Below are 27,518 nucleotides of genomic sequence, written 5' to 3'. Positions count from 1 at the left end.
TTCGTTTGGTACCAAAGATTCCTGCTCAACAATATGCGAATATAATATACGCACAAAAGCGACAAAACTAATGGAACAAATGGAAAAATAACAGCTGATAATGTACTCTGTTTGAGCAAAAACATAACGAATGTAAGCTTAATAATCACGATAGAGGTCACATAAATATAAAAATTACGGTTATCCTCACTCTGACGAAAGTCCAGCATGGCATCTTTGTCGTCGTTTCCTAGGGTTTGATAACAAGGCACCTTGTCTTTATCAGCAAATGTTCTTCAGTCACTCTGTCCACATTTTCTGTTCACTGATAACTCATTTGATTTCTGGTTTGATTCTAGTGAGACCTTCGCTAAATCATTTGATTCTTTTGCTATTTTGAGTTCGCGGAAAGACCCGTTTCGAAATGTACGCTCATTACACAAGCCATCTTTTAGAGCGGGTCTACCGCGAACGGCGTGTGAGTCTGTATGCTTGAGCCTAGAAAAGATGACACCATTCGGTAAGATATTCGACAAATCCGCCATGTTCGACATGGTGGAAAGAAAGTTGAGCCTCTATTACGTGTCTGCGGTATTCCCCATTGCACGTGACTAAGCTTTGTGGAGACCCGAGGGTAAACCTATAGTCGGTCACTCGACTAATTATTTGGGTTAGGGTCAGGGTCAGGGTCAGGGCCTGTTTAAGGGCTCCCTCTGGCATTGCTGCACTAATAACGCGCTCGGTTCTCGTGAAGTCCACGCAAGTAAGGCCGGCGAGCCTAGTGGAGGTCTGCGAGGGGTTTACCACGATTCTTTTACCAGACATCTTGCACACGTTCGCTTTCCGGTCCGAATCTCGCAGGCTAGCACGCTAACAATCTTGTGACGTGTGACTTGTCACACCAAGATCAGTATCCATACTACTCTAAAAATATTCTCTATGGTCATGACAACAAAAACTGGGAAAGCGGGGATTGCGTGGTGGAGATAGCGTTCGCCTCACATCGCAACAGAATACAAAAACATTTAGTTCCTCTTTTTAATACCTTTTAGTTTCTGGTCAAGAGGTCGAAAATGGGGCACAAATCACAAAAGGACCTAAGTCAGGAGGCCAGTAGTAGTCTGGATGTCCTGCAATAAACTAGAATATTAATCTAAGTGATATATGGTGTTAGTTCCTTCTCTCCAGATAATTTTTGCATTTCATTTAAGTATCTTGTAAGCGATGAGGTAGCAGTACCGAAGTCGCTCCTCGTTGGGCGTAGCATGCAACTCGCGTTTCTCTTTTAACACCAGACTCCATTTGCCATTTTTCTCCAGCTCTTGGCATTTTTCACTGAAACCCAAACCCACTGGATCGAAGGAATCCACGCGGATGGAGAAAATAAACAGACCTCCTGAAAGAGCAGAAAACCGAAGTTATAGTACCTTCCCTTGTCCCCTGGGGGAATTTATTCGCCTCATGATTCGAAAGTACTCGTACTTTACTGATTTCATTAAGTTAAGAAACAAAAGACAAGCAACGCAATACATGTTGTATTTGCAAAACCTTTGCTTCGCTGTGTAGGCTACGAGCAGTCCCTTCTTTTCGAAGTCCGTCGTGCAAGTCGAAAAAAAATCAGCCAAATAAAAGTTGATGATCGCGCGCCCCGCACAACTCTGGGAGTACTCCTCACTCCCAGAGTTCCGCGCGGTGCGCTAACAATATTTTTTTCACTTAAAAATTATTTTACTAGTTGTCTGTTCACCGTATAACAGTTGCCGTAGCCATTCAACAACACAAACAAAAATCCCCGAACTGAAAATTATCACAAGGTTATGTGAAAATTACCTTTAATAACGGGAAAAATGGGGACACCTGTGTTGGTCTCGGGGATGACCCGAAAGTGTTTTGAGGGTTTCCCGAGGATATCCCGACGGTATACCGACAGAGTCTTGGGGGTAAAGGGCTTCTGTCAAGTGCGCTAAGGGTGTCTCGTGAGAGTTTACAAACTTCAATACGTAAAGCTGTGGTCGTTATCCTCGTCATAGCATATTCAATCAATATGTATTAAATTAAACTTAAAAACCTTTTTTTCTAAATGCTATCATACCAGGTTTTACAAATCTTGCACACTGTTCGATTGCCCCAGGTTTCACTTGCCCATATACGATGGTGCCTGCACACAGCACAGTATCATATTCAGCGGTTTCAATCTCTTCCATGTGCGTGTCCTTCAGAGGAGCACAGATGAGTTTCTTGTAAATGTTCCTGGCTGCCGCAATATTCAGCATTTCTTGCGAGATGTCCAATGCGTCAACATTGGTATAACCTCGAGCTTTCAGCATCTCACCAATTCCTCCCGTACCCGCTCCGGCATCGAGGATTCTTATGTCTTTCCCTGGGTTTGGATAAACCTCTTTATTTTCCATGGTTCGATCGAACGCCTCCACGCACAGAATATGCCCTTTGTAACCAGTGTTATCGCTAATCTGCGAAGGCAAAAAGATACAAAATGACAGTCAAGGGATTACTGGTTTTCCGCATAGGCGACATTTGGGACCAGGCCCCGTTTGTTTAAAGGATGGATAACTTGTTATTCGTTGGATAATTATCCACTGGATAGCCGTCTTATACACCGGATAAGCTCTCATCCAGTGGTTAAATTTCTCCATCCTTTGAACAACCAGGGCTAGTATGGTAAAATTTACCCGATACCCCCTGATTAGGCTCTGTTGGCGACGATTGAAACCCCCCCCCCCCCCGCTACGTTCCTCTATACGTCCCTTCCCCTCTCCGCCGATAAATACTGATTGGTCCCTTGAAAGTTATATATTTAAGAAGAACAGCCGGTTCATCATTTCAACGACGACGTTTGTAGACTTTAACAGCAACCCCCTTCCAAAGTACCGTTAAGTGTCTGAGTACCTACCCCCCCCGTCTACGTTAGCCTAATGGAAGGCCAAACTTGGATATTTGATGCCAAATCGTTATCTTCGCATCAGCTGTGCAGGATACTACCAAACAAACCATGAATTTATAGCGGTTACCTTTTCCCAGACCTGAGCCATTTCGTCATACGCGAGTTTCGAGTCCTCCACTGGCGAGTCTATGGTTAAATCCAAGAAACGCTTGGGATATTTAACATCAGCTGTCATCGTTCAGACGTCGATTTGTTCAGCTCAATATCTACAAACAGTTAAGCTACCAAATTCATCTTTTGGGCTTTAGATTTCACGTGTAGTATCACGTGATTTTTGATGTAAACAAACCCCGAAAGTTCGGACATTGAGTCGAGCTCGCAGCATGTGTCCAAACTTCGGCTTTGGAAATTTTTCTTAAATAACGTCCCACTTTCAAGAAGCGTGTCTTCGCTCAAAATTGACATCTTTCTTTTGTCATTTATTTGATCGTTTATTAAGAGCAAGTTGTCATTTCGCGGCCGTTGAAGCAGATAAGAAGAATGTTACAGGAAGCGTTGCAGCATGGAATAATCGAATTAGTTCTGCATACAGTGATGTATCTGATAAGGTATTTTCAGGGTGTTTAGTGCGTAGATTGTCAGATAAATCCGCTTGAAGGTGGGAAGTTATTTACGAAAAATTTCCAAAGCCGAAGTTTGGATACATGTGCTGCGAGCTAGAATCGATGTCTGAACTTTCGGGGTTTGTCTACATCAAAAATCACGCGATACTACGCGTGAAATCTAAAGCCTAAAAAGGTGAAAAGCTAGATCGAACCACAAACGAGAGAAAGACACCTCTAGAGAAGCGGTGTGATAAGGCAGGCGTCAAAAATTAGCATCAAACTATGAAGAAGGTCGGCAGTTTTTCACTTCCTTAACATTATTTGCGATGCAGGACACGCTTTTCTCCGCTAGCGGTAAGATTTGAGACGGAGGAGGAGAAGAAGCTGAGAGAAAGGTTTGCCGGGAGTCATATTCAAGTTTAGACCCCTTGCAGACTACCCACCGATTGTTTAACACCTCATAGATACTAATAATGAGGGCTTACTCGCACGCTTAATCAATTCATTCACCCATAGTACTCAACATTTGACCGTTCTGAAAGCTTCCTAATAAATTTTGCGCAGAAAATAGGGAGAATGTCCGCAGACTACAATTAGAGGGAAACAAAAACATTCTGCTCTCTCTTTGAAAGAACTGGTCACGCAGTGTTTTGTTACCGACAAAATTAACGCAAGGGGTGACAGCAAACTTTCAGCCAAGCAAGATGAGAAAATAGACAACTATGATTCAATATTGCACAAATACAGCTCATAGAGTAGATCAAAATGGAAAGCAGATCAAGTAAAATTTTTAACCGACCACGACATGGTTCCATTCGTGTATGCAAGAAAATACAGTCAAATGTCTTGAACACGGCCCCTTTATTCAAGCGGTCATCAATCAAATTTCCGTAATTTCATCTCACATTTACCGTAAATTAACTCTCAAGTTGCTTCTGAGGCAGACGCAGCCCTTCTTTGGCAAACGGAGCGATTTGCACCACCGTGCTGTACGACTACTCCGCGGGCAAGGGCGGGGTGATCGCAAAATACAGGACCACAGACTAGGGGTCAAACGCGATAAAAACGCCCTGTTATGCTTTAATTGATCACTTCATGTGACAAGAAAAAAAACTTATAAAAAAATTTCCTCCACAATACCTAGAATATTGGTTAATGAACACCAAAAAAAAAAAAAAAAGCGTAAAACAAACAAAGACTAAAACAATTGAAGGGTACAATGGGTTCTCTGATTACCATAGGGAATGTTAATACAGCAATGGCCTACCCTGCAAAAAGCAAAGCTATTCCGCCCGTACTGACTAACAGGAAAGCCAGCACGCGCTACATATGTTCAACCTTGACCGACGAAGACTTTTCTTTTTTGCTATGACTATTTACCTGTATCCTATTCCAATAACTTTAGATGGAGTCGATGATAAGAACAGGAAAGACTGCCTTCTCAAAATCTGATGAAACGGAACGTTATTTCAAACACTTTGTTTGACGCGCTTTAAATAAACTTCGCGTCACTGTAAATGTTCGCCATGAGATTTCTATCGGGTTATAACAAAATTTCATGGTTTGGATAAAAAAGAATCATCGAGCAATAACGAAAATGTAAAAAGAAAGGCCCACTGGTTCAAGATCATTGCGAAACCGAAAGTTGAGTTCTGTGCACAACTTTATACGCACGTCTCTATTATTACTGTTTTGTATCGATCCACGTATCTAGGATGTTCATTCAAATAACAATGATTACAATATGGAAAAATAGTCTGAGATTTGTCACATCGATCGAAAGCTAAATCGTACTCTACAAAGCCTAAATGATCACTTTAGTGAAGACCAGAACGACAATTCAGGTCAAATTTTCTCGGGGCTCGCCAAGTTCAAAGAACATGGCAATTATTTTGCAATGCAAAATGCTTTCCATAAAATCCTCTAACCCACAAGATACAGATGAGAAAACTTTTATGATGAAAAATTACATAGCACTTACCTATTGAAGTAACGACCGTCTGCGACTGAGACACGGAGAAAAGTGAAACCACTGGCGAGAAAATTTCTGCGCAGATCACAAGTCCGCTGAGGTTGTGCAATCGAGTGTTGTGAAACTCTAAACTGTAAGAGGTCTCTTCGCCTCTTTTCTATCACTTATGTCTGCAGTTAAGCAAAATAAAATATATCACGTAGGTGCATTTGAATCGTAATCGTAAATACCAAATGCGCAACAGAGCTTGTAAACATAAAAATGCAAATTTGAGATCTTTCTGGTTGACAACTATTGCGTGACGTGACAAGGAGTAATAAAACTACATCTCATTGGCACATACCGCGAGCGTCACGGTAGGTCCAATATCTTGTGTTAAGTGGAGCATTCGATATGTGAACATTCAGGATCGATTCCGAGCATTGAAGACACCTGGTAATTAATTCTTTTCTTCTTTTTTTTTCCCGGTGAATGTGATTTTTTTTTTTTCAGTTTTGACTGAATATATGAAAATCGTGTATGTGAGATGCGAATTAATATAAATGAAAATAATTTGAGAGCGAACTTTACAAATGCGAATATTGCTTTCGCAGAAGTTAAAGGAAAACCTGAAAGGAAAAATTCAGACCTGTACAGGAGTTGCATCCAGAACTGGTGCAGTGCTTTACCAACGAGGTCTGTCCCAACTGTGCATTGCTGAAAAGTTGCTCACGAGAATGCCAAAAAGTCGCTAACAAAAATTGCCAAAAATCCAAAAAGTTGCTCTCTAAATTTCTTGACATTTTTAAATAAAAGTTCATTAAAGCTACATTTTTTTTCTTCGCAATGATAAACCTAGCTTTAAAGATTTGCTCGCAAATGAAGACGGCTTCTAACCATCCATGTGAGGTAAATTAACACTGATAGCTATCTTGTGCGTCATTCTTGCCGATTATCTGCACTACTATTTGGTAAAGGGCTTACGAAACATTCAAGAAATTTGCATAGATCGAAGTTTTTATGAAATCGTTGACTTAATCCGCGTGCATGGTATGTGCTCTAAACCCAAATGTTGCTCAAAAACTTATCAGAAAGGCAAAAATTGCTTGAGGTTGCCAGATATGCAAAAAGTTGCTCCAAAGACCAAAAGTTGCCGTGCATAATCTACCAACTGGGCTAACAAGCCAACTGGGAGCTGGTCGTTTTGTTGGTTCGTAATAAATCCGTAAGGTGATGATGAATAAATGAACCAACAAAATAACCAGCTCTCATACACTTGGCTTTTTGTTGCAATTGATAAAGCACCGCACTGGTATCGCAGAGGTCTTGGGTTCAACATCCGTGCAGGCCTGAATTTTTTTTTCTGGCTTTGTGTTAGGGCCTGTTTGCATGGAGGTGGGGGACTCCAGGTAGGTGAGGTAACCCGCCTAGCCGTGGTCGAAAAAAATAAAACGCGTTTACATGCAATCTTACAACCCCGAGGTGCTGGGGTGAGGTTTCTTGAGGTTGTTGTTGCACTTGCAATTAAGGAGTTTGAGCAGAGGCGTCCCAAGCTCACATCTCGAAAAGGACGAAAGATTAATTCTCGTACACATATGTATTTATTCGTGAAAGCGTCACGCGTTGTGTTACGCGGTGTTTGGTTTCGCGTGAAACCTTTGACTTAATACGTTATACGGAATAGTTTGAGAAACCAAATATGTTCGATTTACAATGCTAAATATTCCGAAATGTGAACATTTTACACTCCTTGTGTATTCGTTGCGGTTTCTGATGATTTCTGCCATGAAACGGCTAGGAAATGTACAAAGTTTTAAAACATACAGTCATGTTTCGCTTTTGAGCTTTTTGCCCTGAACCGCGACCCCGGCTGGGCGGGTTACCCCACCTTGACACGTTTACAAGACAAATTGTCACCCCGGCTGACAGGGTTACCCAACCTGGCAGATCGGGCAACCCGCCATGGCGGGTCACCCCACCTATCATGTAAACATGATCAAAATAAAATAAGAAATTATATGGACAGGCGGGTTACCCCACTTAGGTGGGTTACCTCACCTACCTGGGGTCCCCCACCTCCATGCAAACAGGCCCTTAGAAGTAGTTTCCTAACACTCGTCGTTCAGTTGGCTATTTCTTCTATTCCCTCTTTTATTACGTAAGTTAATACAACGGCGACTAGCTCTGGTCTAACAAAGAAAAGTGTGGGTCACCGCTTATAAAGGTGACGCTTACTGAGCTGTCAATCTCTAACCTTCGTCATGCTTTTAGATATATGAAATTCATATATTTGCACTGCGGTGAAGAGATGAAATTAAGAGATCCTCGCCTCGCCTTCAGGCCTGTACGGGATTTGAATCCATGACCTCTGCGATACCGGTGCAGCACTCTATCAACTGAGCTAACAAGCCAACTGGGAGATGGTTAATGTGTTGGGTCCAAATTATTTACACTTAACCAGCGAATCACGCTAAGCTACGCAGAGCGGAGTGTTCGCATACTAAGTAGGTACCTTTGCGATGTTTACGCTTTACAAAATGACTTTCTACCTTAAATTTCTTAGTCTTACGGTCAAGTTCGGGCGAAACAAAATCAAGATTGCTAATAAAAAAATTATAATAAACTTACTGACAGAATTAAAATCGCAGTTGAGGAGATATCCTGAGAGAAAATAATCCTCGAAGACTGTCACATAACGACAGAATAAACAGAAAATTCGGAGAAGAAAGGGCGTACCCAAGGCACCGCCCTTAAAAGAGCTACGTGCTATTCATATAAATTACCTGATCATAAATTCAGTGCGGAAGATGAAAAACACTACCTGTCTACACCTTAAGACACCTCTAAGAAAAAGAGGAGTCGATCGTGCTAAGTAATACCTGTAAGATAAGACCGCCAAAAGGAATAAGAAATGATCCACTGGCTTACTATAATTTTTATTGAATGGCTTATACTAATATATTATTTCCATTTATTTTCACGTTCAAATGAGTCAAAAATCACCTATAGTGAAAATTCTTGCCAGATGCCACTTTTGTCTTTCAACACTTTTTTTCATCACTGCTCAAGTAATGTTCATTACTGCGAAGATCATGTGCATGTTCTTTTCGTCAGTTAATTTTGTCTGTTTTTCTATCAGATACATGAATTTGATAGTTACCTGTTACCTTCTTTGCAAAAATATATGACAAGAGTGGAAAAGACTTTCTTTCGGCTTTTCAAGTTTCTCCTCTTCATCAGTAATATTAAGATGTCTTTTTTTATTTTATTTTTATTTTTTTTTAATAAAGGAGCCTCGTAAGAAGGCTTTGAATTGTGAACAAGCGGAGTTAGGTAAAGGTTCCTTACTTAAGCTTACCATGAATAAATTGATAAAGTTATGAATTTATGTCATGGACGACAGAATTTAATTATTTCCAGTACTAGTTATGAAGAAGGAAAACTATACCACAAAAAAAATATATGCGCCCATTAAAAAATTTCCGAGCAAACAGCTTGCATAAGTATACAAAACATTTGCAATACACCTTGCTGAACGTCAAATCAAGACAGACCGCGATTTACATTGACATGAGTCTGAGATATTTCGTACAGAAACGCTCATCAAATTTTTTTTAGTCCAAACTGATGCAAATGAGATGTTTTTGAAAGTTCTTATCAAGATAAAAAGGGAAAGTTAGTTCGTGAAAGCCGAACTATATTACATTATTTCACTAACCACATATAAACTTAAAACGAAACAAAAACACGCGGCTTTGAGTGAAATCATAACTTTAAAACATGAAAATGATATGTTTGACCACAAAATAATAAACAGTCATGATGATGTGTCATATCAAAGGTGGAAATGTCGCGGAAATGTCTGTTAAAGTTCATTACTTGTAAAATACCGTATGACTATCTCAAATTTTCATCTAAGTAATCCCTAGCATTATGAGAAAGAAAATTGTTTTGTAAAGCCAAAAATCACGTCGGTTGGCGCAAGCCAGCGAGGCGTTTACACGAAAAGGTTTTCTAATAGGAAGTGTACAGGAAAAAATTAGTGTTATTTACACTGCTAGTGAAAATTTGTCGAAGGAAGCTTTACTTTACTTGCCCAGTTATTTACTTCAGAAAATTTCGTCGTTGATAAATTTTTCCTTGGCTGGTGTAAATGCTAAGTGTTAACATGTAACTTTATTGACTTAAGAGGAAAGAGAACTTTGCCAGAAAAAAGTTGTTTTATTTTAATTTATACCGAAGAAGGCGTTAAAAACTTGTGATGCAAACTTTTTCCTAAGGAAACGTTTGTCCGAAATATCGAAAGAATTTATCAGGGAACTCTTGCCAAGAAACATATTTGGGAAGAATTATTAACAATAATTTTCCAGTTTAGTGGAAAGGGCCTTAATTTCGAAGTGCTAAATTTTCACGTCTTAATCCGCTTATGCGCCAAATTGCAGTCTTATGTGCCATGAAGTTTTTGTCCGTTTTCTTCTTTACTTATGGTAAACACAGTTGAAGAGATGAGTTTTATTCAAAATAAAATGTTTGTATTCTGGTGGCTTGCTGTGAAATTAAATTAGGCAGTGGCTCAACTCTGGCGATTAAAATTGTGATATACACAAGCTCGCAATAATCTTCCACTGAAAAAAAAAATATTGACATCTTTGGAATCACTTGGCATTTCTGATCAAACTTTGAACACACTCATCAGGTTCGCATTAGGTTTTCAGTGGGAGTGCGGTGAATAATTCTTAATTCTGACTGCCGGACATGCATCAGTTTAGTTTATTTGAAACCGCTCCAGGAAATGCTTTCGCGAATGCTTTTAAGTCTCGACAGCCAAACAGTTTGACAGCATGCACAAGTTTGGAAAATTTGTCCACTAAAAAGTCAAAACAACTATTGGAATCGCTTGAAATGTCTAGACTAAAAACATCTGATACTCTTAGGAAGTTTGAAAGAATTATTTAGTGGAAATCATATGAAAATTTCTGACTGCATTTAAACGGGCACTCAGTCCATGTGGGATATTGTGTCCTGCCCCCGGGCATTGAGCCACGGGGGCAGGACATTAGATAATTATATCATCGTGAGAGAGACAAGATCATAACAGCTACCAGCTGGCGGTTTAGCGCAATTCGTAAACACGGAATACAAAAAGATTTAATTTATGATAATAATTTATCAAGCTTGGGGGCAGCTTTGACAAGGTTTCTTTAGTGTGTGGAAGGCAAAACGTCCTTCTGAAACTAAAATAATGTTTGCAGGAGTTCTAATGTTACCTTGGATGTTATCTGCTATTTTGATTTCAAAGAAAGGTGAGTCTATAGGTTGTTCGATATTAGAAATCATTCGCAAAAAGTTTATGAGGAAGAATCAATTTTGTCTGCATTTTTTTCCCAATGTTGGGAACCTTGAAAAACATTGCATAACCATAGTACTCCTTTGAAACTGTAACACTATGGCGTTAAAACACACGTAGTCCATAAAATGTCGTAAATATTCAGCAAAGAGCGTTTGATCATTTTCTGTTATCTCCAGTCGCGTTGATACTGGACAAAAATGAAAGTATTTTCGAGAAGATAAGTTCATTCAGTATTCATTCGAAGCATTTATCAAAGAAAAAAAAAACAACTACACGTTAACTGATGAGAATCTTCCGAAACTGTTTAAATTTTTGCTGATATAATGTGATCACCACTAGAGTAGGGGTTGCTTTCGTTGTTTTCTAGCTAGTTTAAATTTAATATCAACAATAAAATTATTTCATCTTTTTCCTTTGACATTTCTTAAATACCCTTTGCATTTGCAACTATGTTTTGAGCTAAACAGGAAAAAAAATTACGATTTTTTTGCCTCAATGACAATAGTACCTGATAAGATTTTGTTAAACTTAAATGAATGATACCTGCGTGATACAAGCATCTAAAAGCAATTTGCAAAAATTCAGCATAAACTTAACTAAAGGCAACCTTTATTTCCATAAAACCTGTTTTTATCTCAGTGCATGACGTGGTTAAGAAGAAACTATTAAAATTTGGAAAGTAAAAATTCACCATTCTGTTATTAGTTGAACACGTCGAAACAAAACCGATGTAATCGGCATTGCATATGACGCACGAAGATTGTAACGTAAAAATATACTTAATCGTGTATTATAAATGATAGAGCAGATCTTGAAAATGGGCATTTTTACATTTGGTGATTACTTTAGGATGATGGCAATAAATCATGTCGAAACCATTAATGGCATCATTTTCACTTATTAATTAAGCACTTAGTTTCAATCTCTGACTTCTCGCCTAGTGTGGAAGCAGATGTATTGCTATCAAAACGACTGAAATACTCTCTCAGCGTGAAAAACGCTCTATTCAATGCGGATATGCTTCCTAGCTTTCCTTTGAATAGTTCATCTTTCATTTCAATTATTTCATAGCCAGCCAGGTGTTACTTAGGTTACAAATATATTTTGACGCTGAACTTTCGAGAAGATTAAAAAGTTCCCTTAAATTAGAATCAACTTATTCTTCAGCCGATGTGGCGAAGTCAAAGCGACTAATTAGAAGGTTTTTCAATGGGTATTTTTATTCATTATTTTGAACTAAAATCAATGAATCTCTATTTACGCATCTTTAAGAACCAAAGCATCTTAAAACTCAAAGAGGACATGCTGTGTACAGCAAATAAAGACAAAACACGTAGAAACATGAATAGACCCTGCATAATAGATTTAAAACATTCTTTACCTATAAATTGTCATCAAAGACAAAAAACATCGACATAGTATTGCATAAATGTGCTATTTTCAATTTCAATTTGGTATTTATTTCAGTGATGTATTTTTAAGATGACGCAGGGCCACAGGATTTTCAGTATCTCTATTTGTGTCAAGTGTTGCCCTCTATTATTACAGCGTTTTAATATCAGCATGATCATTATTATTATAATAATATTATTGCTACTATCATTAAAATCATGAAAATTACAATTTCCTCGACTGTGATTGGTTTAAAAAAACTCCCATTTTCCACTAATGCACTTGCCAAGTTTTTATCGGACAGTTCCATAAGCCAACCACATTCAAAGCTGTAGCTTAAATCAACCAATCACAACCTTGGTATTAATCGCCGTGGAAACAGTGTACGAACTCCTCAGACTCTTAGACTCTCTCCGAATCACGCCTTCTTTGTCAGTCTTTTAATGCAAATTTTCCCTTTTTTTCCCCTAACTAAGTCATTCTTCTTTTCTCGGAAAAAATTACTCAGCTCTGATTGGTTAAGATAAATGCAGTTTGCAGGTAATTGAATGCAGAATAGGGTCAATTCAGTGCAAAGAAGTAACAAAACCAGACATTCTGATTGGTCAATAAGAAAAGAAACTCACTGATAGCCTATCAAATGCGAGCCTTGGATGTGACAACATTTGGATACGCTAAAAATTGGCGAGCGAAACAATGGCCGGCGTTTTTAAGTAGGTTGTAGTTTCACCACTGTAACAACAATACAGCAGCTGAAAAACATTGTAAAAAGCACTGCTTTTTGGTTGCACAAATTGCACGAGCCCATAGGGCGAGTGCAATTTCGTTAGTCTTGTAAAAATTTACTCGTGCTTATTTATTCCAAATTCATACGAATTGGTCATGAAACTTCGTGTCCTAAAGAAAGATGTTTTTCGTCTTGTCACGAGCGTGGGACAAAGAAAAAATTCCGATTCCCCATGAGGAATCGAATCTCATACCTTCGAATTCCGGGCTCCGATGCTCGCTCCGTGTCGTCAAATTCGGTCTATAATCATACTCGTGAAAAACAGAGCAAACTCCCGCTGCGCAATCGTCGGATTTTGTAAGCACTCGTATTGCCGGAAATACAGGCATAGTAAATGATTTGTAATAAAAAGAAATGGTCTAATTGTCTTTTGGAGAACGGTTTATCTTATCTCGAGAGATTTGTTTAAAGTACAAATGGACAAGTCGCCTTTGGTGAAATGAAATATTCAAACAAAAAATGTTTTTTACAATTCAGAAACTGAGCAGCCACCATTGTTGAACTGATTCAATAAAAACACGATTAACTGAAGCGTCAACTGAAGTGGTTCAATGTCGAAATAACAAACGGTTGAGCTAACTGTACTTTGGTTCCGTGACTTGACATAAACGGTTCAGAGTAGTGTGAAATGGCTTAATGGCTTAACGACAAATGGTTTAGTACAAGTATAGTGTTACAGCAGTTGGTTAACGCCGTAACCGCCAAAAATACAGTAGTGAAATAGACAAGTCAAGCTTGAAATGGAACAGTCTTTAGTTTTTAGGCGTCCTTTAGTTGTAGTTTCGTCGTCTTAAAACAACGAATCGCTTTATCACGTTTCCTAGCTATGGTTCCGACTGTCTCGACTTTAAATGGGCCGTTGCGTAAAATGATGCACTTCATCAATATTTCAGTCATTTCTTTTGTTTAAGATTCTTATTTTATCTTGAGGTAATAAAATGGAGAATTCTTACCATGGTCACGCGTAACCATGGTAAGAATTTTCCATTTAAAGTACAGCAGTTTTCACTATAAACCATTTATAACTATGTAGTTTTTAACTAAATAGTTTTAACAGTTTTTAGGCGCCCTTTAGATGTAGTTTTGTCGTCTTAAAACAATGAATCGCTTTATCACGTTTATTAGCAGTGGTTCTGACAGTCTAGACTGTAAGTGCGCTGTCGCGTAAAGTGATGCATTTTATCTGTATTTTCGTCATTCCTTTTGTTTCAGATTCTGATTTTATCTTGAGGCGTAAGCATGATAATAATTCTCCATTAAAAGAACTGAAGTTTTCACTGTAAGAAACTAAAAAGAACAAAAAAAATAATTTGAAACTGGCTGATAGCAATTTGAACTCCCAACATGGTTAAGCCGCAAGTATTAGGAATTTTACGATCTCAAGATAAAATCTCGATTAGTTGCGGCTTAATTTAGCCTGTTTTAAAAACTATAAAAATAGACAGTTAGGCCGGACTGCATATGGCTACTGATATAGCACAATTTTTCTGTAGCATTGAAAAGAACCAGGGGTTGTATGATGATAAGGTAGCGTTGCAGAAGATTTGTCTCGCATGCAAAAACACATCCCACATACTTATGAAAGCCCTGTTCTACAAGAGAAAGATGATTCAAGAATATAGTGGATAATTAACACTCAACTACTAATATTCCGTGTAACATTCGAAGCGATTCAAAGAAGTCGTCACTAGGCGTTGGACGACCGAAGATATTCCGAAACAAACAAAAGCCAAGAGCGAGGAATATCGGGTAAAACTCGATAGACTTCGTTGTGGATGAAGAGGTCGTTCGTATTCTATTGTTACTATTACTCACTCATTCAACAGGACAACAATATGGCTTCGCCTCCATAGGAGGCAATAGCCGTAACAATTGGAGATTAACTGAAAAATATCTGGTTGGAAACGATAGGAAAATACGTTTTTGTGAAATGTAAGCTTAAGCTTACTTTCATTTTCACTAACTGATTATTAAGTTACTGAATGTTCAGCAGCTCGATGAAAACGGTTTCATACGAAATATCATTTACTTACTAATGTTGCGGCAAGATGACGAGGGTATAAATTTATTCGCTAACAAGCGAAAATAGACAAACATAAAAAATGATTATTACCGGAATAAGGCTCGCTGAGTCAAGAAGACGAGGCCACAGAAACAATTCTTCCTGTGTTGAACGTCGAGTGGACGGCGCGGCGAATACCTCGTTACCGCGATCGTTCTGGCGAATTTCGCGCCAAATTCGATGTGAATGACGTAAGGCTTGTGACGTAAGACCTCACATAGACTGTTCCATTTCAAGCTTGACGTATCCACTTTGGCAGTTACAGCGTAAACTAACTGCTGTAACACTAAAACCATTTCGGTTTAACTAAACTTTTTGTCGTCACGCTAAACCATTTGGGGTCACGCTAAACCATTTCACTTTACGGTGAGTAGATTGATGCGATACTAAGCCACTGCGGCTTACGATTAACCATTTGCCGATAACTTAAGCCATTTCACTAATGGTGACGTGTCCATTTGTATTTTAAATACTGAAATCTTCTGAGATAAGATAGACCGTTCTCCAAAATACAATTAGACCATTTCTGTTTATTACAAACTATTAATTATGCCTGTATTTTTGGCGGTGACGGCCGCCCATAACTATTGTCGTTCGAATATATTTTGTCCAGTTATAAACTGATAAAAAAGAGGTCACATAAAGTAAAAAAAACCAAATTTATAAACTCACTGCATGGTCTTAAATGTACTTGCCAAACGAGGCTGATTAAGTGCGGGGCAAAAGTTAAATCAAAACCGTCAGCTTCATGTTGAAATGATAAAAATGAAAACATTACCTGTTTTAACCTAGGGTTAAATTTTATTTCGGCTTCATCAAAATACTCAGTATTCTTAAATGCAGGCACTTTAAAAATGGTTTTTAAGGTATGGTAATTGCTTTTTAGACGTAGTTGATTTTGGGATAGGTGCGCAAGCGCGGAGAGGAAATAGTAAAGCAGTGATATAAATAACCAGGAGCCCATTGGCTCATGATAGCACTATATAGTTCACCCTCCCGGTGTAACATCACTTGATTGTCGAGATTTACGGGGTTGTCGGGACTTTCGGGATTATCGGGATTGTCAGGATTGGCGGGATTGTAGGGATTGACGGGATTGTAGGGATTAACGGAATTATCAGGATTGTTGGGATTGTCAGGATTATCGGGATTGTCGGGATAATCGGGATTGTCGGGATAATCGGGACTGTCGGGATTGTAGGGATTGTCGGGAGTGTAGGGATTGTCGGGATTGTCGGGCTTACCTTCTTAACAAATTCTTAGAAAAAATCCACAAAATAAAAATCAGTAACCAGGGCTAAACATGATAAAAAAATTACAGTTATTTTCTGGTTAAATATTCTCAACACATATGACTCCATGATACAGCCGTTGATTAAATGCTGGGAACTCGCAAATGTATTAAAAATTAATGATAAAGAAGCCAAGGGTGAAAATTTTGAATAAAAATGCGCTTTGAAGGTGATAAAACAGGATTACAGCCAGTAGTTATTTTTCAAAAAAAAGATTTAATATTGCTTAACCGATGGTTGAAGTAGTGTCTGCTTTGTTAGTCAGGCAGAGTGCCATTACCCTCGAGTTTTTTTCCTACGGCAATCACCTTCTTCTTCTTCAAGCACTTTTGGGTTTTAGAACTCAAGAGGCGTGATTGTTTATCTAGGAATGATTGGAAATTTTAAATCCTTCATAGTAATTTTTAAATGGCTTCTTGTTTTCGAGTACTGAGAAATTTACTCGTTTCTACAATATCGCCGGAGTTTTTGACGTTTTCGCAAGGGTCAAGATTCTCATTTTGAACTTGGTAATCCAATATTTAAAAAGTGCTCTCTGCAAGAGCTTCCGTGATGCTTTGTTTATACAGATTTTCAGGTTAACGGCAAATTTTTCATGTTTTAAAAATAGAGTCGCATTATTTGACGACAAGACCTTTAGGCGGTCCTAAATGTATCTAGGCTCTACAATTTAAAATTGCGTCATAAATTCTATTTTTACTGTAATTAGCTTTCCAAACAGGAGAGTGCCCTACAAGCTAAGGCCTGTGTGTGACGTAAATTTCTACAACTTAAGTAGAATAATTTGACTTGAAGACATTCTAACTATAAAATCCATCGTTATTTTAATGTGTTTCTGAGTTCATGATAAATCCGTGTTATTTAGTCACCTTTGCAAAACCATTTTTACAGTTCAGTATATTGTTTATGGCATTTTTCTTGATATTTCGCAAATTATCACTACGCATTATACAATATTATTAAGCTCTCACCAAAAAAAAATGTTAAAAATAGAACATCTTTTGCATACAAAATTACTCTTTGAAATCTCAAACCTGCTTTACCTAACACATTCATCGTATTTTTTCTTAAATGTTTTTAGTCACTTTGGTGCATGATTTCCCAAAGAGTCTCCATGGCGCCATAAAAAGGCTCTTAAAGTTCACCACAACATTGTCAATATTTTTAAGATCAACTCTTGCATTTTGTATCTTCGCGGTTTCCGCACGAACAAAATTGCCATCGCATCTGTGACAATTATATTCTCATTCTTTTGTTTTTTCTGCCAGCTTGTTGCAGTCGAGCATTCTCTTCTTCAAATTTTCAATTTCCGTCTCGATGTTGTCCATATCTTGATGTAGCCCCCGTACCTCGCTCACCACATCCCTTAGTCCGGCTTCCAAAGTTCCAATTGTAGAGGAAATTTCACTTTCGTCGAAATTGTCCTCGCATTGTTGAACAATGTGTTGAAATTCACTTCGCTTTGTCATGATTCTGGTCTCTGATGATGCCATTTTGTCCAGGAGACATAAAACTAAACTTACTCACTTGGTGTTTAAGTCGAATGATTGAGAGGGTCAAATGAAGCTGTCAACAAAACACGTCGTGTTATGTTATCGTGTAACTTCCGGTCAACGTAGTTCCGGTCAAGTGCAAAACTGCTATCTCAATCATTGTGAATTAAATCTTCAATCTGTAGTTGCTACCCCTTTTAAAAATGATTTTTCACATCATGCTTTTTGTTTTTAGTGGTATCTTTTTTGGGTAACGTGTACGTTCTAGATAATGTGTGATTAATTCAAGCAATGTGTAGGTATTAAAAAATAATAAACGACCGCAATGTGCCCATAATTTACATTTCGTGTCGAGAAATAATGACATGCAAGTCAACACCTTTTATAACGCAAACGAAGTCTATTTTCATTCGCGTAAATTTTAGGGATAATCATCACGAGCTGCGCATGTCTGCTATCACCAGTTCATCCTAAAGGCCCCTCTGAGTTTTAGCTCTCTAGCTCTTTCTAGTTTTCAAAATTATTTTTTTGCTGTTTCTATCATGATTATTTTGAGTGCGAGCTGTATGGCGGCCCAACTAATGACTTGCGGTCAAGTTCAGAACCACAGACTGCCATCGAACGTGACTCAGGGCCAAGTCGCACTAGAGGACAAAACTGTTTATTTATGTCAAAAATCTGTCATCACAATGAAAAACCAAGTGCGACCGGTTTGTTCACCAAAGGACAAAATTTGGTCGCGGGCGGACAAACTTCAAAGATGCCGTCGACTACCTCTGGAGCAGGCCAAATTGAGACAAATTTTGGAAAACAATAGCGAGGGTGTTCTAATTCGGAAATGATTTGACAGGTGATATGTAGCAGAGTCTCTATGCTATAGACTTCGCGGCAAAATTGGTCACGTTCTCATTTCGCAACAACATGAATCCAGGCACGGGCAACCAATACTTTCCTTATGAAATGGGGCAACAATATCCTCAATATCCACCAGGATGGATATATCCGTTGCCTAGCACTTACAATTTTAATGATCGAGGAACTGCAAGCCCATCTCCTTCAACCGCAAGTTCTGGCTCGTTGTCAGAATCCTTTCCGTTCGTCGAAGACGGTTCAATGCCGGAATCATCCCAAACTTCTTCGCGCCGTACATCTTCCGAGAACAAGAAGGCCCAGGAACGATGGACTAAAGATGAGGAAAAACTGTTAGTCCAACTATGGGCTGAAAAACACGATCAGCTGGAAAGCAGAGAGTGCAGGAAAACGTGGGCCTGGATCGCTGAGAAGATTTCGAAAGCGCTACAGTCCAACAAGACGGCCGACAAATGTATTCGGAAAATGAAGTACATCATAGAAAGATACAAGAATGCAAAAGATTGGAACAAAAATCAAACAGGAGGAAACCTTAGGAAATCCGTCTACTACGATGAGGTCGATAAGATCCTTGGATGCCGCGACCTAGTAACCTTCAATAATGTAGCCGAAGCGGGGATCAGCGGCGAAAGTGCCCCCCAAGTTGTAGCTGAATCAAGTGATACTACTGGCGAGAACAGTACTTCATCTAGCCCCAATGTGCTACAAACTCCAGCTGAAAAGAGAAGAGCGTCAAAGAAAGGGAAACGAGCTTCGAAACGCAAAGCTCCTGATAATGACAGCGACGAAGAGTTCAAGATGGCTCTAAAGGATATGAGGCAGCAGGGGGAGAAAGTTACAGCATTTATGGATTCTTTGCAACAATCACAGACGCAGCAGCTAGCCATGATGAACCAATTTATGGGCTCCATTGTGAAAATCCTTGGCCAACAGAATGAGAAAGACAACTGAACTTTAATTCAAGACTGTTTTGGACTATTGGGAGACAATCATTATCGACCATTATCAAAAGACATGTTATTGTTTATGTTGCGAATCGATCAAACGAAATTATGGAAACAAATGAATGTACTGCTTGAACTGATTTCTTGTTGTAAATGCAAAAATTATCTTTATCACACACTTCTCTTTAAAAAGGGATTTGAAGAATCATAGACTGTTTTTTAGCAACTCTCTTATATCTTCCCCGTCCTGCATTAAGTCATTGTTCTGTTCGTTTCCGCGGTCATCATCGTCATCGTAAAAATCATCCTCCCATTCGTCCCCAATTTTAATGCAAAAGTTATGCAGCACTGCACAAGCAATGGCAATCTTCACAGAAAAAGTTATTCTGCTATCCAACCGCTTTTGTAGAATTCGCCAACGACTTTTGAGGCAGCCAAAAGCGCACTCGATGGTTACTCGTGAGACGACAGTTCCTTGTTAAATGTTATCTCGCCAGGGTCACGCGTCGCTTCAGGATAAGGCTTCATAAGCCAGGGGGAAATAGGGTATGCGCTGTCTCCTACCAGGTAAGGCTGAATATCTGTGATGCCGATTCTTTCAACGGGTTCCTTGAGTATATCTCCGTTGCTTGCTCTTAGATAAAGCGAGCTGTTTCGATATACCCTAGCGTCGTGGATACTTCCCGGATAACCCGCTGCAAAGTCAAGAAATAATCCCTTACCGTCAGCAACGGCCTGAATAATGAAATCATGTTGCTGATTTCGACTAAAATAATCAACAGCACTGTCTCTAGGAGCAACTATTTTGATATGAGTGCCATCTATGGCCCCAACAATGTTTGGAAGTCGTGATTTGTCCGTAAATGTCTCTATACACCTCATTGTCTCGGCCACTGTTGTAGGGAATTCGATGTACTCATTCCTTAAGTCATAAAGAGCCTCAACCACGTCTTGACAAGCCTCTATTGCTGTAGTTCTGCCGACGTTTAGCGCAGGTCCTATTGTTTCGTATGAATTTCCGTGTGCAAGGCGAAGCAAACCACAAGCAAGGACCTTTTCAGGAGTGAGGCAATTTCGCAGAACTGTATTCTGTCTCGTCAGCCGGTTACGAATTACGTTGAGCAACAAATCAAAGCTTTCTCTGTTCATTCGTAAGAGCCTTCGAAAATAGTCCCCAGGTATTGTTCGATCAGTATAATGGATCTCGAACCACGATTCGACTGGACGAGGAAGAGTCCAATAGTATGGTGCTCGTCTTCGATAACGATTTCGTTGTCGGCGAATACATCGTGTCACTAGAATGTTTTGTGCACGTAAATTCTGCATTAATAACAGACAACATATCATTAAATTGATATTGATATTTGCTTGCTGATGAAGAACCAGAAAATAGAAGAAAAATATTATTGCTAGAATTCTTCGTGGAAACATTTTGAGATCCCTCGTGTCGCGGTCATTTGTGGATTGAAACAGCGGGTAAAGGCTGCTTCGCGGGAAATTGCGTGACGCTCACAGCATGGTGTGATGTTTTGTTCACAGATTTTGTTCTCAAGTGCGACTGTAGCTTTCCGGACAAATTTTTTGTCACTGGCCGATTTCAAGTCAGACTTGTCCTGGACAAATCTGAAATTGTCCTCTAGTGCGACTTGGCCCTCAGACAGCTTCACTTAATTAAAGAGGGCAGTTTTTACGTCGACTGGATTTATAAATGTTAATTGCGTTTGGGATGAAGCATTTCTCCCATACTCAGCTGCGGTGAGGATTGACTCACTCAAATTTCTCAATTGGCAAGGTTCGTGAGGATTTAACTTATAACAAACTTCTATACTTTGAACAACCTTCGCGCAACAGTTATCATAGTTACCATAGTTACGCAGCAGGAAGATAGGATGCTTTCCAAGAGAGGGACTAGGACAGCTGTTCTTTTGACCTCGAAGACTTAATTGAAACCATTCATCGAGAATGGTCTGCTTTGAAGGTGTATTCGAGCAAAATAAACCCACACAAAGGAGCCTGCCTCAACAGTAGACGCAAATCACAGTGCAGTGGAACCAAGCAAGGCAAAGCGCTTAATTGCGACATCTTGGTTTTGCACCTAACATGTTAGTAGCCTGTTCTACGCGTTCAGATAATGGAGGGAGTGTTAGAACCGGGGGGGGCCTGGGTCGGGTCGCGTAATGAACGGTAGTTAAAGCATTGTAATGGAAGAAATGCACTGTTACATAAGAGCGGACATGTTAGAGAAACGATCAGATAAAGAGTTCGATTCTCTATACAATCTAAAGCTAACAAACAGCAAGTCCGTTTTCAAGATTTTAACAACTAGTTTGAATAACTGATAAAAAAAAGGTAATCTTACAGATCATTGTTGACACAATGAATCAGGAGCTATGTGGTTGTTCACTGACACGGTTTCGCTGATCGCAATTTCAGTCAAATCTTTTTTCAATATCCACAGATTGCGTGACTGCAACTCTTGGTACACCTGAGCAAAGATTACGTCACAACCTATCACAGGACTACCATCCTACTGTGCGGCCTGTGCTCACACCCAATGACATCATTAATATCACTTTCTCGTTCCGCTTTAGCAGGATCGTTTCACTGGTAAGGGAGAGTTCTTCCGCTTTGACGAAGATGAATTTTTATTTGGAAGTCCATTCTGCGATAGTAGTTATTCACGAAATGATGGAAGAGTTAGAAAGGTTTCCAAGCCTGGCCTGGAACATGCCAATTTTCTTCAACCCCCTTGACCCCTCAGAGTGACTGCCATCTCATTTCTCCTCACAATATTACCTCTAAATAAAACTTATAGGTCATGTTAAAAAAAACCCTAGGGAATTGACGTCGGCCCACTCTCTGAATATCCATGTCCACCTAATCACAAATGAAATATGAAATAAAAGAAAATAAAGGTATAATTTGTTCCTATTTTTTCCGTTCCTTTTCATTTTAGGACATAAAAAATCAGGTTCTTACTACAGACGCTTGGATTGTTCAGGTATGTTTCCATAGTCTCTTAATAGTAAATTATTACACCTACACACGCATGACAAGTGACGAAAATTGACTCTGAGAGGGGAGAGAAGGCAAAAGGAGATGGTATGACCTAAAGAAAGAGATGAACACTGGGTACTAGCGAAATGAAAGGGAGGATAAGAGGGAAGCGAGTAAGCTGGGAATGAGAGAGGAAACGAACGAAAGGGAAGTTGGAATTGAATGAAGAAAGGGTAAGAGAAATACGAGGGACTCAGAAATGGCGGCGAATCCTAGAAAAAAACAAAACTAAAACTAAAAAAAAAACAAAAAAAACCGAGCAATAGATCAAAACAAACAAAATCAAGACAAACCAAAATAAAACACAAAACAGGCTCTTCAAATTTAAAACTAGTCTTATCCAGAAGTTTTCCTCACTTCTGACACCTTCGTAGATAAGCTTTGATTGAAAATCGAACTCAATTAAACCTGTAAGGAAAGCGTATCCTTACCCAATACTCCGCAAAGAGACGGCACTGAAAAACTTTCCTCTGTCTTTTTCATGACAGTCGTGGAAAAATCCTTACTTAAAGTGGGATGAATCTGCTTACGAAGGTTTACATACACTGCACATGTCACCTCAGGATGTTTGGGTCCCGGACACAGTTCTTTACAACAAGTAAGAAATTAATGCTCATACTACTACTGGCATAACTAGAATTCGTTCCTTCTCTCCTAATTCCGTAAACAGACTCCAGTTGAAAGGTTCGAAAAGCGAATCCGTGTGGGACACATCACTTGTTGAATAAAGAGGAATAGGCGTGGCCTTGTTCCCTCCCCAACCCACCCCCCCTCCTCACCCCTTTCCATTTCTTAATTAGAAATGAAGAAGAAGAGGAATACCCAGGTAACAGTGATTGCAAGCAGCTTATACCACAACGTCAAATTTAAAAAAAAAAAGGGTTGTCAGTTTGCTTGGAAATGACAAAAGAAAAAAAAATAGTGTAGCAAAATGCAGCAGACAGCACGTACCAAAGTGTTTTCAAATTTATTCCTTACGGGACTGTGATACACAATTAGCATCTTTGACATAGGCTGACGCAAAATGATTACCTTTGTTTTTTAAAGCCCAAGTTACCTCCAAATTCTGGAAATAAATGATCCCACTCTTATTTCCTTTTAATCAGTGCTGATGAAGATGTAACGCTGTCAGGGTTCAAAGAAAAGTTCAAGACATACGTCATGGTTTACAGCGATGGAACCAATAAATGGATGTCTCCTGCGACATTTAAAAGCTCCTGTGACATGAGGGTAAAATTTTACCCGTTTGACAAGCAGGAATGTAAATTAACGTTTGGTTCATGGACATATGACAGCAGGTTACTGAGAATGATCAATCCAGCTGGAAAATATTCACATTCAGGTTGGTTGGAGTAGTAAAATAATCAGTACCTTGTGGGGATGCAGGGAGCGCAAATGGTGCAGCGGTGAGTTTAAGTACTCGCCTCCTACCGCTGTGGCCTGGGTTCCATTCCCAGACCTGTCATTACATGTGGGATGAGTTGAGTTATAGTCCTCCAGTAGTGAGAAGTCTGGGTACGGGTCTGAATGGAACTCCCCGCAGTTAACTGTTTTACTTTATTTTTATTTTTCTTGTCAGAAAAGTTTATTGAGAGTGGGGACTGGACTCTGGAGGATGTGACAATAGAAACTGTCGATGAAGATTTCGACTGCTGCGACTATCCGTTCTCTAATATCATCTATTCGTTCCATTATCGGCGCAAAACTTTGTATCATATACTGTACCAGATCCTGCCTTGTGTGGTGATAATTCTCCTTGTAATACTGAACTTTATCATCCCTCCCGATAGTGGCGAGAGAATCAGCTTTTGTATCACCATATTGCTCTCTATGAGTGTCTATCTCCTGATTTTGGCCGATTCTTTGCCGGAAACATCCGATGATGTAGCGATTCTTGGGTTGTATTACATGTCGACTATATTTCTTATCGGGTTCAGCCTCGTGGGCACAGTCGTCGTGCTTCGGTGCCACTTCGCCGAAAGAAAACCGTCGGCGTCTCTAGTCAAGTTTGCAAAGTTTGTGCTCAGGCGAAACGAAAGAAAGAGAACAAACAACACGGTGTTTGTAAGGTCAAAATCACCGTCACATCCTCAAGAAACAGATGAGAATGAAGTAAAAAGGGCGGAAAACACACAAGGCGCTGACGAATCGGCATTGCAATACATTGTCAATACTATGAAGGAAAAGAGAGAACAGTGCGAATGGAAGGACTCTTGGAGAGAGATAGCAGAAGCGATGGATCGACTGCTTCTAGTTATTTTTCTCATCCTGGGTATCTCAACCACGATAGCAATTTGGATTCGAAAGCCTTGAGTTAAGAACTCCGGTCTTGTAATATGGATGGGACACTACCATATAAAGGACGAGGGCGAAAATCGCTAAACGATCTGATAGAAAGGCATCAGATTGTTAATTCAGATAGAATAAGGGAATTACTTTTTCGTAGCTTAGTCCGACGGGCTATAAAAAGGTCATCTGTATGCAATAATTCCCTGTCGCGCGCTTAGAGGGACAGTTCTCAATCAGTTTGGGCGCGGCGGTGACCGTTTTGTTCATCTGTTTGTTTGTTTGTTTTTTGCAAATACCTTTCCATGTGCGACAAAGTAACTTGTGAAAGAGAAAATGCTCCTTACTGATGATAGTGGACCGTAGGCTTAAACCATAAAATTGAATGTGGGCTTTCAAGTTTATATTTCATGGTAAACTTGGGGCCACAGTTTAGACAGATGTGAGGTTATCAATGTAATCTGTTATCATCAGAACCGAAACTTGAATGGAAGACGCTAAAAATCGTCGCTACTTATGAAGCCAGGCTGAAGAAATCAATGCCAACTTTTCATTAAAAATTAAAACAACCTTATATCTAGCTTTTGCCCATACCAAGTAAGAATCTCTCATCTTTGGTTTTTTTTCTGGTCTCTATGAAAAATTTCCTCCAACACCTTTCAGGCCGGTATAACTCCTTAAGAACTCAGTCAAGTCTTCCATGATCATCAAATCGATCTCTGCACCGTTTGCGAAATCAACGTGGATCGAGTGTATATGCCAGCTCTTCGGGATCTAAGTATGAATAAAAACAAAAAGCCACGTAGAAAAACGTCATTTTAAGGTAAAGCCAATAAAAAAACACACTGACCCAAGCTTGGACACGAATGAAACCTTGTGTTTTTACAATATTTTGTTAGTCGTGTTGTCTGTATTGGAACACAAACGAAAAACTGGATCATGTAAAGAACAATGCCTCTTTCCAGTAAAGAATGAGACTGAAAAGCATGCGTAAACGGATTCATGGAGAAAACTCATTCAGACGCAGAATTGAATTAGCAAAACGCACTGATACAACATTTCACAAACAAGCACCGTCCAAATCGTTTCTTGACACAAGTCGCGCAATTGAATCAATTTTTCATAGGAAATTATCTTTGTGAAAATTCTACAAACTTGTTGAAGCAGACGCTCAACCTAATTCTTGTATGCACTTTCAAACTGCAAAGTTTAATAACTTATGCATTGCAACTGTTTCCTTGGGAGAGAGATAAAAACGCAATAATAGTAGTACGAGAATGTAACTTGAAAAAACTATGTCGCATGCTGAACTTATCCTGAGAGTAGAACACCTAGAAATGGATTACTCGTTATGAAGGCCTCGTTTCAACAAAGTAGCAGTCAGACAAGAAGCTATGCACTGTGGAAGTAAGGTGAGGCATTTTTTATCGAGAATTTGACTACATTTTTAGCTCCTAAGAGCGGTCGTAAATATTCTCAAACAAACTTTCATAGTTTCGCCATGACACTTATTACGCAAAATGATCATCTCACAGCTGGAGCTTGGGCCACCTGTGGCAGTATCGGCCGGCTGGTGTCTGGGTAGCTCAGGTTCGCATCCCGTCAACACCTGGGAGTTTTCAGGTTTCATTTTCTAGCAATTTCTTCAATTGCAGTTCACTTGTCAACAACCAATTGCTGTCATCCACAATTTGAGACATGATTTACTACTTATATTTATGAAAAATTAGGAAGAACTCTGAGTCAACCTAAAAATAAGTAGTAATAGTTTCTGACAAGAGCAGCTTAGACATCAAAGCGATTGTTTCATCCTTTAAAATCGATGATGTTTGTTGTGCGAGTGGGAGAATAGAATATGAAGTTTTGTGCGGGTGTGGGGTGGGTGGGGGGGGGGGTCTGAGGTGACATTGTCGTTACGCCTGCGTTAGCACCCAGTTGCTGATCGGACCTGTCACTGATGCAAATTTTAAAAAATTCAATCTCTCTCTCATTCCTTTTCTTTTTCGCATTTTACGCTTCTAGTGGTTCCAAACTTATGATCAGAAAATATCAATCACATTTAAAGGGGAAAAGCCCACAATAAAGCGTCTACTGTATCATGTCGAAAACTTTCTTTGTAAACCGACATTGTCAATATTTCCTATGTGGTTTTATCAATAAACAACCTTTGTTGCATCATAAATTCAACTTTGAACTTTGCGTTAATCTAAACTGGAGATGACGGCTTAAAAATGTTGTGTCTTCTTTCAACTGAAGCAGAAGATGTCTGTTCTTATGTTGAATTATAAACAAATATCACAGTTGATTACGACATTGCGTCTCCAAGTAGAGAGTACGCGTCAAAAGCGCCCGCTGTTGTTTTTTTTTCATTAAAAGCGTATAACCGATGTCTAGTTCCTCTCCTAAATTTTCTCATAGTTTTGATCAACTAGTAACAAGACTTTGTGTCGTCTAATTCTCCGTAATTATATTCGTAATTAATAAATTGGACTCCCGCTTCGCGGTCGTCCAAATTTGTAAACGTAATCACTTGTATGATTACAGACCG

At 39.3% G+C, this 27,518-nt stretch overlaps 3 protein-coding genes across 6 annotated transcripts; 2 read left to right on the top strand and 1 right to left on the bottom strand.

Moving 5' to 3' along the window:
• Positions 1 to 1,003: 1,003 nt before the first annotated feature.
• On the bottom strand, positions 1,004 to 5,496 carry LOC113683380 (methyltransferase-like protein 27). Of its 4 annotated transcripts, none has more exons than XM_089186611.1 (5): positions 5,468 to 5,496; positions 4,867 to 4,934; positions 3,009 to 3,162; positions 2,072 to 2,450; positions 1,004 to 1,375 (listed from the first exon to the last, which is right to left on the bottom strand). In XM_089186611.1, exons 3-5 carry the CDS (start codon positions 3,114 to 3,116, stop codon positions 1,182 to 1,184), a joined length of 681 nt encoding a protein of 226 aa, XP_089042737.1. In that variant the 5' UTR covers positions 3,117 to 3,162; positions 4,867 to 4,934; positions 5,468 to 5,496; the 3' UTR covers positions 1,004 to 1,181. The 4 variants fall into 4 exon arrangements, with proteins under 4 accessions (XP_089042737.1, XP_089042736.1, XP_089042738.1 ...); XM_089186610.1 differs by having other exon boundaries at positions 3,009 to 3,147; XM_089186612.1 differs by lacking the exon at positions 4,867 to 4,934.
• A 4,917-nt stretch (positions 5,497 to 10,413) lies between these two features.
• LOC113683371 (neuronal acetylcholine receptor subunit alpha-6) lies at positions 10,414 to 25,544 on the top strand. The gene is made up of 6 exons (XM_089186608.1): positions 10,414 to 10,740; positions 22,086 to 22,234; positions 22,584 to 22,628; positions 23,173 to 23,282; positions 23,791 to 24,026; positions 24,264 to 25,544. Exons 1-6 carry the CDS (start codon positions 10,680 to 10,682, stop codon positions 24,995 to 24,997), a joined length of 1,335 nt encoding a protein of 444 aa, XP_089042734.1. The 5' UTR covers positions 10,414 to 10,679; the 3' UTR covers positions 24,998 to 25,544.
• On the top strand, positions 18,458 to 19,767 carry LOC113681365 (uncharacterized). Its single transcript, XM_027198461.2, has one exon. The coding sequence runs from the start codon at positions 18,735 to 18,737 to the stop codon at positions 19,632 to 19,634; it is 900 nt and encodes a 299-aa protein (XP_027054262.2). The 5' UTR covers positions 18,458 to 18,734; the 3' UTR covers positions 19,635 to 19,767.
• Positions 25,545 to 27,518: the final 1,974 nt, after the last annotated feature.

This window comes from Pocillopora damicornis, chromosome 11 (genome assembly GCF_964200805.1).
Source record: "Pocillopora damicornis chromosome 11, jaPocDami1.2, whole genome shotgun sequence".
In the NCBI taxonomy this organism is placed as follows: Eukaryota; Metazoa; Cnidaria; class Anthozoa; order Scleractinia; family Pocilloporidae; genus Pocillopora; species Pocillopora damicornis.
This window is presented reverse-complemented; position numbering and strand designations above follow the sequence as displayed.